We start from the raw sequence: 13,622 nt of genomic DNA on the forward strand, positions 1-13,622 counted from the left end.
TTCGTTTTGGTGATGGTTTCCTTTGCTGTGCAAAAGTGTTTAGGCTTAATTAGGTCCCACCTGTTTATTTTTGCTTTTATTTCTTTTGCCTTAGGAGACAGATCCAAAAATAATTGCTATGATTTATGACAAAGACTGTTCTTCTTATATTCTAAGAGTTTTATGGTTTCAGGTCTTACATTTAGGTCTAATTCATTTTGAATTTATTTTTGCATATGGTGTGGGGAAATGTTCTAATCTCATTCTTTTACATGTAGCTGTCCAGTTTTCCCAGGATCCAAGGAAGACATACAGTTGGCTAATAGGCACATAAAAGATGCTCAACATTGCTAATTATTAGAGAAATGCAAATCAAAACAACGAGGTATCACCTTATACCTGTCAGAATGGCTGTCATCAAAAAGAACACAACAAACGTTGGTGAGGATGCGGAGAAAAGGGAACCCTTGCATGCTATTGGTGGGAATGTAAGTTGGTGCAGCCACTATGGAAAACAGTATGAAGGTTCCTCAAAAAACTAAAAATAGGGCTACCATATTATCCAGCAATTCCACTCCTGGGGATATGTGTGGCAAAAACACAAACATTAATTCAAAAACATACATGCACTCCAATGTTCACAGCAGCACTATTTACAACAGCCCACACATGGGAGCAATCTAAGTGTCCATCAACAGATGAATGGATTAAATATATCCATGGAATGTTACACAGCCACAAAGAGTTAAATTCTGCCATTTGCAGTAATGTGGACAGACTTAGAGAATATTATGCTTAGTGAAATAAATCAGAGAAAGACAAATACTGTATGATATTCCATTTATATGTGGAATCTAAAAAATAAAGAAGTGTACATAGCGAAACAGAAAGGCAGATATAGAAAACAAACTAGTGGCTATCAGTGGGGAGAGGGAAGGTGGAGGGGCAAGATACGGGTATGGGATTAACAGGTACAAATTGCTATGTATAACACAGACCAGCTACAGGGGATATATATTTTATAGATCAGGGAATTATAGTCATTATTTTGTAATAACTTTAAATGGAGTATAATCTATAAAAATACTGAATCAAGACTTAAAACTAATATTATATCATACATAAACTATACTCCAAAAAAGTAAACACATGTTGAATCAATGAATTAGGTTTTTTTCTCAAACATCAATTTATGAAGTATGCCAAAGAGAAAAATAAATTATTCTTTAAACTGGTGTGATATTTAGAAAAGCTTCAGTATATTAATTTAACTCAAGTGGCCCTTTTTCCTCTTCATAAGAAAATCCTGATTTTATTCAGGAATCCAACCCATCTGTACTCCAGATGGGATCCTGCCATTCCTCTGGTGATAGTTATTTGTCCAGAGGTGGCATGCAACCAAGGGTGGCACAACCAGACAAACAGGAAGTCTTATTTTCTGCACCCAACAGACAATTACCTCCTGTCTCCCTGTCTCCCTGGCTGGACATAATGCCCTTGCGTCGGCAATCTTGCAATCACATGGATAAAGCCAACATCAGACAAGGCAAAGCAGAGAGGAGGGTGACAGCATCACTGTGCTCAGGATCATTCTGTGCCTAGATCCCCACCTAACCTATGGATTCCGGGTCATGTAAGCAGCAGTAAGTAGGTCATAGGACTTAAGCACTCCATCTTTGGAGCCAGAATATCTATGTTCAAATCCTGGCTCTGCTCTTACTACCTGTATACAGTCTTAGGTAAGTCCTTCTCTCTGTGCGCCTCATTGTCTTCATCTATAGTGAGACTAATGATAGTATCTTGCTGGGTGTTGTGAACGTGAAAGGAGTTAATTCATATGAAATGTTTGCATAATGCCTTGTACATATATAACCATTCGATAAATCATTTGCTATTATCATTATCATCATTTATTTAAAAATTCCTCATTTTAAAGCCAGTTTGAGTTCGGGCTTTCTGTCACTTGCAGTCCAAAGCATACTAATTGATCAAATCCCTTGAGACCTACAATCATTTTTTTATAAGCCTTAGAGACTAAGAAATCTGTCAGAATCTTGTAGCTTGGAATTTCTGTATATACAGGTAAGTTCACAGATATCACTGGTTGAAGTAATCCATTTACTTTCAGCTCAACAGTGCTTAATACTCATCTAATGTCTCTATCAAAAGGAGCCCAAAGATGAGTAATAGGATTCATTTCATGAGGATTTTATACATCTTTACATAATATAGCTGGGCATTTAAGAAATATGATCATTATTTTCTAAACTTTAGTAGTTTCAGAAAACCTAAGGATATAGAAGTATTTTTTCATATATATATGCATACATATATTATTAACTTCGAGAAAGGACTTTTTCTTTGCATTTGTTTTCAGGAGTGATTAGCACTGTATTATTTTCGTTCATTTTTCTCTACTTAAATGTTTCATAACATAATAACAACACCTAGTTAGCTATATCATTCATGATTTTAATGAGAATTTTGAAGTAGCCAAATAATGGTAGGCACACTATCACAGAACGTTCTTATATGTATGATTTGAGACAGTCGATATTTTCACATAAACTGATCAAAATGAGTGAGTATGATTATAGGCACTGGGTTTATTGATGGTCACTGTTAACACTGGGATCCTTAAACCCAAGATGACGACATTTCGCCAGGACACGTAACTTTGGTTTAGTTATTACATCAGTTGCTAGAAATAAATCCATGCCAAAGGGTCAGGAAAGGACAGGATCACAAGCAGCAGAGTAATTAACAATATAAACTGTATACACATTCCTTTGGGCCAATAAGAAGGAGTTCAATTCTTTGCACTACAGATTAGAAATGTCATCTGTAAGTCTGCTGTATCACGTGGCAGTTAAGTGGCTGAGTTGTGCGATCACACTGAAGATAGTTTTTTGATGTGAAAGAAATGACTTGTATGCTTACTAAGGGAGTAGCTTCACCTCACCTCACCAAAGGAGACTGATTTTGATTGCATTATAGCACATTTAAGCTCTGAATATTTCTTCTCTGTGAGGGCATTCACAAGTAATTATAAGAAGATATGATTTAATTCACTCACTCAAAAAAAAATCTATACATCTGAAATACTCATCTAGCAAAGAATAATCTAAATTTACTTTCATGTGCAAAAATTAGTTTCCAGAAATAAATTTTTGCCTGAACAAGCACTTGTATAATATAGTTAAATACTAAATTCTGAATATGATTCCCTGCTTTCAAACCTGAGAAAATGCTAATATTGTTCGATTCTAATTTTTTGAATATTGACAGTGAAAATGAAGAAATGCAAATAGAAATCACTGAACTGCATATGGCACTGAAAACTAGATATGATGAAGCTGGAATGTCAGAACTCTGTATGCATCTTGATTCATTTTTATAAGTAGAACAAACCGTTTTGCAAAGGTTCTATCTTTATTCTCAAGTACCTACATTTATGAACAACTATCTTCCGTTATTAAATTAAACAAAATATATATCGTCTGAGGCTTATTTACTACACATTGTAAAATACAAGCCCTGTCAAGAGCTTATACTCAAAGATCAATTACAAAATAAAATTTTCATAATTTGATAATTTCAATTTGTGCTTTTCAAGTGTAAATTTAAAATAGCTAACCATAAATACTTATATAACCTTACTTCCTTAAAACAAAACCCAGTAAAATTCAAGACAGTCTAATTATATTCCTGGTAGGTTATTTTTCTTAAAGCTGGATTGTTTCACTCAATTAGATTACCTGCCTGACATCTGGGTTTATGACCCTTGTTATACTTAATCTTCAGTATATCACTTTAGAAATAATATTTGAAGGAAACAGACTTACTCTTTCCCCTTCCAGTCCCAGTTGTCCTACTTCTCCAGGAGAGCCAATGAAACCCTTAAAGTAAGCAAATAATCTTTATATTATTTCACTTAAATATTCACCCCATAAATAATTCTACATAGAGACACTTAAAATTTGTTCATAGTAATATAAAATTATAAGGCTTAACAGTATGAATAACTTCCCTCACCTTATTGCTTTTCTTCTAGAAGTTATAGATCAATCTTTTCATTAAAAAAAAAAAATGAGTAGGGAACATAAGACATGGTGGCTAACAAAAACCAACAAGTGCCAATTCTTTTCTGCACTGAATTTACAGAGGGCAGAAAATGTATACAATTAACGAAAATGTAAGGCAGAATGGAGGTATCCAAAGAAGTATGGAGGAGGAAGAGATTCATTCCAATGTGGAAGAGGTGACGGCAAAGAAAGTTGCAAAGGAGACTGCCATTTGGGAGAGGTCTATGGAATAGATAAAAATCTTGATGAGCAGAGGCTAGAGAAAGAACACTCCAAGTAGAACCACAGCAAGCAGAGACAAGATAGAGAGGACTCAGGGAGCATTTGTAAATGGTTAACTGACAGCTTCTTATATGTAAGATGCTTTGGAGAAGAGCAGACCCACTGTGCCTTCATGGAGAGTCCCTCTGGTCTGAGAAACAAGGGGTACATACAAATAGCAATGCAAAGTACTTTGCCCTAACATAGTTCAGTTGTATCTCACAAGGGGCAAAAAGTAACCTATTTCATCAATTTAATAAATAAAGTCTACAGTAGTTTGAAGAATAGATTAAGGAGAGCCTTTAAATTTCAGGCTAAAATTTGTAGTCTTTATATTTTAGACAATTGGAAGCTACTGGACTTCAGGGGAGTGTGGTACTGCCCTAATGTTAAGCTGTTTTTCTAAAATATTAATCTGTAGACAGGATACAGAATACACCTGAGACAGGAAACACTGAATGTAGGAAAGCTTGTTAGAAGGTTATTTCAATGGTCCAAATGAGTCTGGATCACTGATTCACAAAACATTATTTTAGTACCCACTGTGTGTCAGGAACTGAGATTATAAAAAATGAATATGAAAATCAGTGCTTCCAAGAAGTTCACAGTTCATTAGGAAAATGAGTCATACAAATAATTGTAGTATCATATGATAATTAAGACATGATTCTGTGATATGTGGTATGATAAATACAAGATACAACAGAAACTCTGAAGGCAGAATGACCAACTTGGCCTAGAAGTAAGATTTAGGAAAGCTTTACAGAGGTGGCAACATTTGAGCTGAGTCTTGAAGGAAAGGAAAGGCATTTTATGCAGGGCTAACAATTTGCCATCAATCAGTCAATCAATTGATAGAAATAAAATGACATGGCATTTTTGTAGAATTGCAAATAGTTCTCTGTGACTGGTAGGCAAGAAGTAGGGTTACAAAGGTAGCAGTGGCCACATATAAAAAGTCTTTAATGTAATGATAGAAAGTTTGAAATTTATACTGACTCATCAAAAAAATGTAGGCATAGTTTTGATATAATCAAATTTAAAGTTTATAAAATTCACTTGGATTACAGTGGTTCTCCAGTCTCTCTATCTCTAAGGACTGAGGCAAAGATGATTCTAAGGTTTACATTGGATTGATAGCAAATGGTAACTACCGACAGAAATTTGGAAAACAAATAGGACAGCTGAGTTTAGTAGAAGAGGATGAGTTCTGTCAGTCATTTGGGATTGTGGTGACGATGAGGCATTCAAATGTAATTGTCTTTGCAGAGAACTGGAGACGTGAACTCACAGAAAGAGCTCATAGAGCAAGGGAAGTTTTGAAGGGCAGGTGGGTCAGAAGCCTTATGGGTGGATTTGTGGTACTAATTTACAGCCTTGGTTTCCACTGGGATGGATAGGAAGATGTACCCTAGGATTCCCTTGGACTCAAGGTCATGTACGTAACAATTTGGAGATGGCCCCAGCCAATTTACCATTGGTATGAGCCCAGTGGGTCAAGAGATCTGTATTCTGCTGGTATGAACATTTAGCAGCTATTTTTGTGTCTTCAATGGGACTGCAGGATGTAATTGGCCATACTGAAGTTAACAAAATTTACTCAACAGGCTTTGAATGATAGCAATCAGGTCATTAGCCTATTGAATTCTGAGGTCTCTCAGATGAGAAAAGCAGTGTTGCAAAGCCACATGGCACTTTACATTCTTATAGCATCCCAGGGAGGCCTCTATGCCATAATTCAAACTGAATGCTATGTTTTCATACCCAATGAATCCTCTAACATAACACGTTTAATGAATCACATGAAAAATCAGATTTCTGCCTTCCTAGTCTTGACAATCTCTTCAAAAACTGGTTTGGCATAGGAAGTTCTTGGCTTAAATATTTACTTAGAACTCTATTAATGCTATTAGGTATATTGTTTGTATTTTGCCTGTTTTACAAGATTATTGTTTGTTGTTTTACTAAATGGGTGACTCATCCTCCAGTAAAAATAATGATCACTAGGTGACTTAAAGCAGTTGACCAGATATATATTTCTATATGAGACAATGATTGTAATAGTGTAACTCTAGATATGGGAAGAAAACAAGAGGGAATTTTTTCCTGGATGATGACAGACTTGTAAGATAGGTGGTCCAGAGGCTTTGGGCTACTGTTAATAACGGCACATTGAGTAGCCTATCAACGAAACCCTGTCTTGACCTAGGAATAAGCACCCCTAGCGCCACAGGACAAAATAGCCATGAAATGCCTCCCAGACCATGGTCAAGTTTATGACCATGAGGGATCCCTGCCAACTAAAAACTTGGCATTTCCCATCTGCCCCTACAACAATTAAATTACAATCACAAGCTGCTGTAGCCACTGACCTTCAGCACACCCTAAAAGGAGTTCAGGGTGGAGACAAGGAATGAGGCACTCTGTGCTCTCAGGAAAATTGGCAGAACAGGCCTTATGATAGTAAGATATTTTCAGAAGATTTTATAAGCCCAGATTCTTCATCTCCCCGTATCTAGAAAAGTACTAAAATCATTAATGGAGTCTTCTGCTCCTCATGACTACCAGTAACCTTCTGCAAAAATGCGTGCTTGATTGCATGGATCGCCCTTCACCAAAATCACATTTATACTCACCTTCCTTCCCCGCTTCCTCTTCAGAGCAGTTACTCAGAGCTAGCTGAAATGCTGTTTCCAGGGCTCTAGTCCTCATTTTGCCCCAAGTAAAACTTAACTCACAATTCTCACATTGTGTGATTTTATTTCAGTCAACAAGTTAATGTTCTAAAGTCCACATTTGAGACCCTTTGTGAATGTGACACCTAGAGAAATAGCTCTCCTGAATCTTCCCGCACTCCCAACGGAAAATTTTAAAAAAATAAATCAATCAAAAAGATTAGTTATTTAAAAAATGCTTTTATGAATTTGGCCTTCAAAACCTTAAAAAAAAACTTAAAAAGGGTTACAATCAGGACAATAATTTTCAATACAAGTGAAAAAGCAACCAAAGGATGTGTAATATAGTACAAAAATGACACAAAGAAGAGCTTAGAAAAGTGACAGGCATTCACGGAAGCAAGATGAGAAAACGCAGTAAGAGAAAACTGTGCAGTGACAACTAACAGGTGTTGGAGCTCAGCTCCCGTGCGGAAGAAACTCCCAAATTCCAATAATCATGGTAGACACTGCATTGAAAGTGCATGCCATGTGCACTTTAAGAATGTTAATTAAGCTCGGGTAATGCTCACAACTACCTAAAAGGTAAGTTTCATTATCACCTTTTAATAAGATGAGTGAAGCACAGAAGGGTTGAGTAACATCTAAAGTAACCAAGCTACTGAAGAAAAGGTTAAGGAAAACAAAAACAAAAACAAAAACAAAAACAAAAACAAAAACAAAAACAAAAACAAACCAGGCCTGTCTAACTCCAAAACCCATGTTCTTGCCCATTAATCTCTTTTCTGAATCCAAGTCAATATGTGTTTCCGGGCAGTTTTTAATTAAAAAAATACATGACTTCCCCCCACTGTATTTTCACTTAATGTGAGGGCAGCGACAGCACGGGATAATGGAAGAGTGCTGAGCTAAAGGTGAGATATACCTGTTCTCCTATTTCACAAGACTGATAGCAAAATAAAAGGAGAAAATACATATGAAGTATTTGAAATGTTTAAGATTTTTTTTAATTAAGGCATCATTATAGCATATATTGCTCGAATACTTTTTGTTTTCCTTATTTCAAAAAGGTATTTTAGCTAATATAAGGCACGGATGTAGATTCTGGAAAATAACAGGCTATTAAAAATTGAGAACTTTAAAGACAAAATTTTTAGCTTATTTTTACTAATTTTTCCTAGAACCAGCTTTGATTTTCATTTGTGGCACACTACGTAACACACCACATTAAGCTTTTTTTTTTTTTTTTAACTCCCTCAATGATTAAAAGTGGCTAACAACTCCTTCAACAGTTGGAAATTTAATGGTATATTCTTGATATAAGTTTATTCCCTTCTCTGCAGATATTTCTTTACCCCAGATAGTTTTGGTATTATTATCTCAGCCTTGAACTAATATGAATTTTTTTGCATCTTCGTGTTTCTTTCATCACAAATTCTTAGGTCTATACATATTCACATGTAAACACTACTACAAATGTTTATAGAGCATATTTCTAACACATCAGACATTTTGCTAGAAGCTAGCAAAATAGTATAAATGATGTAGGAACTATCAAAGGATGATGTAAAACCTACCAATATAAGCCTGCTTTCTGTGGCCTTAACGGCGAAAATATCTGTTAAATAAATGTACTTCTTTCTAGGCTAAACCCGCATTACATTCAAAATTCCTATGACAGTGTGAAAATACGTATTCTGTATACTTCATTCTACTTCTATGTGAGCATACTTAACGAAATGATGAAAATGCTTACTTACTCGTACACCTTTAGGACCTGGATTGCCTTCTGGTCCAGCTAAACCCTAGTGTGAACAAACGGCATCATCGTCATACTACAGTACTTTTTAAAGAGTTGTTGATAAATCGGTTAATTAAAAGGGCATATAAAACGGTATCAGTTTCACAAGTATAAACTTCAGAACTCTATATGCTTAGTGAAGATTATACACATTCAAGGAAGTTTAGAATTTCAAAACCAAAAGAGGCACTGTATATAATATATACAGAAATATATTTTCAAGGCCCAAATAAAGTAGATTAACACATTGTCAGACACAAAATTTTTAACTTACTTCTCATTGGAAAACTGTTCTTTTGAAACACTTCTAATCAACTATCTAAAATATATTCCAACTTTAAAAAACACATTTTTAACTTCAGATCAATGTCCATATGTTTGAGTATTTATATTTTATACTTTTCAGATAACACTAATCATTGTTTGGTGGTAAGACTCATATAGTGCCCTACATGTATTTTTAAAGGCTTTAAAAATGAAATTTTTTAACAATAGATTATTTTTTGGCATTTTTAGTTCCCTAATTTTTGAGAATAAAAAGATATTTGATATAAATGTAGTTTTCCAGCATGCTAAATGAATAATTAATTTCAAGAGTAAGTAATCAATTCATAAAAGCCTAAGAAAGAAAATTTGTTCTCATCAGTCTACATGAAGTAGCTAGAGAAAGCTAGACACTTGAGAGAAATAAATGTGAAGTGATTAAATTTTCAGAACAGCATACAAAGACTTGAATCCAGTTCAGATAAAAGTACGCAGACAGTGGTATATGTAGCACTGCCAACTGTGTCCCAAGCTTTTATAATTTGTATTATTAAAAAGCGTTGCTTATCACACAGAGTCTTAACTCTTACCATTGCTTCACTACAGTCAGTGGCAGTACTGTAAAGTCAGCAGCAGGGCTGCGGTAACATCTATTAGCCCACTGGGCATTCTAATTTAGAAGGCTCTACTGTATAAAGCATCAAACCTGTTAAAACACTGCACTCCCATTTTAAACAAAATTTTCTGCAGTAAAACTTTTGAAGGATTTTTCCAATTTTGTCAAAATTATTTTGCTACAATTCATTATTTAATAAAAATAAACCGATTAACATTTGAACATTAACTCTTGAAATCATAACGTACAATGCATTAACCAAGAGAACATAAAAGGAGAAGTATAAATATAGTTACCTCACCTGCCTGCCAGGGTAACCACGTGAACCAATATTACCAGTGAATCCTGGAATTCCCTAAAAGGAAAAAAATAATTAAACAATACAAAAAAGTCAAAAGAAGCCCAAGGGAACAAATTTGGTGCATTCATAGTACTCAAATTTGGAAAGAGTTTTTCCCACATAAAAATGCTACAGGTTCTGCACATGGCTTATGTGATTGAAATAATCTATTTGAAATAAAAATGAAATAAAATTGCTAAATAAAAATAAATAAAACTGTTAGACTAGGGACCCAAATGAGACACTGATTATTAATAACGATAAATCTAAGGTGAATAAATCCAGTGCTGCATAAATTTTCAAAAACATTAATTCTTGAGAACAAGTTGGTACATTTCTTAATAACCAGTATCTTTTTGGATTGAATTCCTTCTTGTCTCAGTCATCCTGCAATTCTCAGCTGTCTGACATGAGCCTTCGAAGACAAAAAGGGGCAGTGAACTTCAAAACCAACCTCTCCTTCCTTGCTATAAGAATAAGTTAACTATAGGAAGTCTGATTAAGTAAATGGATATTAAGTGGTAAACACCTGCATCGTGACATAGGTCTACCTAAAAATACGCATCGCAATTTTGGATAGGAAACTCATTTTGAATTGACAATTGTTTTTTCTTTCTTATTCTTTCTTTCTTCTTCTTCTTCTTTTTTTTTTCCAGGGGGGAGGTAATTAGGTGCTTATTTATTTTCAGAGGAGGTACTAGGGATTGAACCCAGGACCTTGTGTATGCTAAGCATGGGATCTACCACTTGAGCTGTACCCTTCCCCCTTGAACTTGACAACTTTGTATTCCTGATTTAAAACAAAGTTTGCTCAATCAAGAAAGGCTAATATATGGAGACGCAAAGGCCTAAGAAAAGAAATTTGCTGCAGAACTGTGTGGAAAAGTACGAAGAAATACCTTCACTTTTTTTTTTTTTTTTTTTTTTTACTTTCTTCCACTGATACATCATTCATACATTCATTCATTCAGTTTATTCAGAGTTTAGGACTATTAAGTAATTTGTGAACCAAGGAAATGCCAGAAGAATGTATGCTGAGCTGTCTTTACTTAACCTCCAATGGTGACATTTCATAGATTCTTTATTATGTAAAATTCATTCCCTGTTGATTGCTTGTAAAGGAGATAATAAAAGGCACTGGCCCTTTGCCTCTCTGCTCTGAATTATACAGAAGAGTGTTACCTCCAGTTTAAGTATGAAAACGCTATAAAATTCCTAAAATTTGGAAAATCTAGAGAAAAAACACAGCAAATAAAAGGCAAATTGAGGATCATGGTTGAGTTTTTGCCTTCCATGCTGTTAGACTTATAAGTTCCCGATATGTCTTTCTCTCCGCTTTTCTCAGAATCCATCTCTCAGTTTTGTTCTCTCTCATTTCTCTCCCTTCTCTTCCCCTTCCTTCCCTTGCTCCAACAATTACCATTTACTGAGCACTTTTTTATGTGCCAATCGCTATGCCAAGCACTTTTCATCTACTTTCACCTATGAGATAGACAGCATTTTCCTCATTCTACATTTGAAGAAACTAAGATACAGAGAAGTTACAAAGAAACTAAGATACAGAGAAGTTACAAAACTTGCCCAAAGACGGCACAGGGAGTAAGCAGCAGATTTGGGATAGGAACCTAGACAATCTGACAGAAGTTGTCACGTATGTGAATGCACACATGCACACACACACACACATATATGCACACATACACACGTATACATTCAGACACATATATGACAGTAAACAATTTAACAGAATGTTGAATAAACAGTGGCCTTCTGAGAATCACAGAAAATTCTCATCTACATGTACAGAGATTATATCCTATGAATTTCAGAAGCCGTATTTATATATATTACCTCATTAATATTACATGTAATATATATATTATTCTTATAATAACATTTACTGAGCACCTGTCATGTGCCAGGCACTATTTCAGGTATATTGTTTAATCTGCTCCAGCCCTATAAGGTAGATATCATTATCCCTATTTTACAGATGAGAAATGAGACACACAGCATTTATCACCAGTGGAAAGTTAACTCGGCTAGTAAATAGGAAGCCAGAATTTAAATCAGCAAGTCTAATTCCAGAGACCACCATTCAAGGCTGCCTCCCTAGTGCAGGCTTAAAGTGCAAATAACTTCCACTAGGACTCCAGGGAAAGCCCTCTAATTATGAGATTTGTTTCTGTCTATTTACAACTGCTTCTTCAATTCCCCATCCAATTTTGAAACACACAGGCCTATATCCAGATATCCACAAAACCTTACACTTGGGATGCCAATAGAAAGGAGTTTTTGCTCTGTAGGTCACTACCTTGCCAACGCCAAACACCACCCCTTTCATTTGTTTCCTAGCCAAATCAGGTCATTGGACCTCAATTAAAAAGCGTTCTAAGACATAAATAAAGTCTGATTTTCAATGGATTTTCATAGAGGGTGTTAAGACAACATGTAGAGATATAACACATTCCAGCTGCACAGAGAAATACACAAAAGGACTCCACTCCATGACTGAGTCCCTCTCTGCTGGAATGCAGTAGCAGTAAACAAAGTAAACAAGACATGAGGGTAGTCTTATGTGGCATAAACATATTCTAAGCCAACCACACCCTAAAATCACTTGGACAACCACAGAAGCTCAAAAGAAACTCAAAACCAACATTACAACTTAATTCACTCTGCATTTAAAAATGACTTTAAAAAGAAAAAGGCTCACTAAACTCTGCAGATTGAATGGAGGAATTTAGACACAAGTTATATCTCTACCCCTGGAAGAAACAGGAACAGTAAATCTGCCCCAATTCCACTTCTCATTTCAAGAATCAAAGTCTGAGTCAGACTTCACGAGAGCCCCAGCTTAGCCACCATGGGGCGTCCCCATACCTTAGCTTCTCATTAGTAAAACAAAATAATATCTAGGTCACAGGAGAAAACAGAATAATGTGTAAAAATATATTTAAGGTGGGGGTAACTGCAGCAATTCTTAGCATTGCTGGGCATTAAATCAGTTAACATATGGAAATATTCAATAAATAACTATACTGCTGGAAGTTCCAGTTAACAGTAGTACAGTTGGGCAACTCATAAGCACTCAGTAAACAACAGCTCTCATTACTAGAGCTTGCATGAGATGATATAATTATTTTTCCAAATGTTTGTTGGCCAATTTATAGATATTTATAAATTTTCCAGAAGTGAATGTCTCCTAGTCAATTAGTTATGTGCCTCTTAATGTCCCTAGTGTTTCCGCAGTTAAAATGCAAAATGCTTTTAGTTGTTCCTCAGAGTTATCACCAATTTTGCCTTTTTTTTTTCTGGAAAGAAATAAAAAGAAAGCAAGAACTGACTGCAAAATACTTTTTCCAACCTTTAGAATTGATTTTAGATTCTTCTCAAATCACATCACCCTCAGAACAGTGACGTGTACACTAACAGCATCAGGCTGTCGAGCAGTTGCAGAGACCCGGTCAGCACAGGCAGATGGTCAGTTTTTCACTTACTTGTGATGTGTCAGGCTTTCTTCATTGGAATCCACACATTTCTGCCAAAACAGTATTCTAGGAATTTTTTTTCCCTCTCCAGGAGCTAATCCCTCCTGCCC

General features: G+C 35.4%; 1 protein-coding gene across 10 annotated transcripts in view; it reads right to left on the reverse strand.

The window, feature by feature from the left end:
- Positions 1–13,622, reverse strand: part of COL24A1 (collagen type XXIV alpha 1 chain) — a 337,788-nt gene that overhangs the window by 231,327 nt on the left and 92,839 nt on the right. For all 10 annotated transcript variants that reach the window (XR_004325201.1, XM_032494719.1, XM_032494718.1 and 7 more), the window contains 3 exons: positions 9,983–10,036; positions 8,761–8,805; positions 3,825–3,878 (listed from right to left, as the gene is read on the reverse strand). Coding sequence is in view for 9 of the 10 variants with exons in the window: in XM_032494719.1 (XP_032350610.1) it covers positions 3,825–3,878; positions 8,761–8,805; positions 9,983–10,036 (153 nt within the window). In the remaining variant the exon portion in view is untranslated. The remainder of the gene's footprint in view (positions 1–3,824; positions 3,879–8,760; positions 8,806–9,982; positions 10,037–13,622) is intronic.

Source organism: Camelus ferus, chromosome 13 (genome assembly GCF_009834535.1).
Source record: "Camelus ferus isolate YT-003-E chromosome 13, BCGSAC_Cfer_1.0, whole genome shotgun sequence".
NCBI lineage: Eukaryota > Metazoa > Chordata > Mammalia > Artiodactyla > Camelidae > Camelus > Camelus ferus.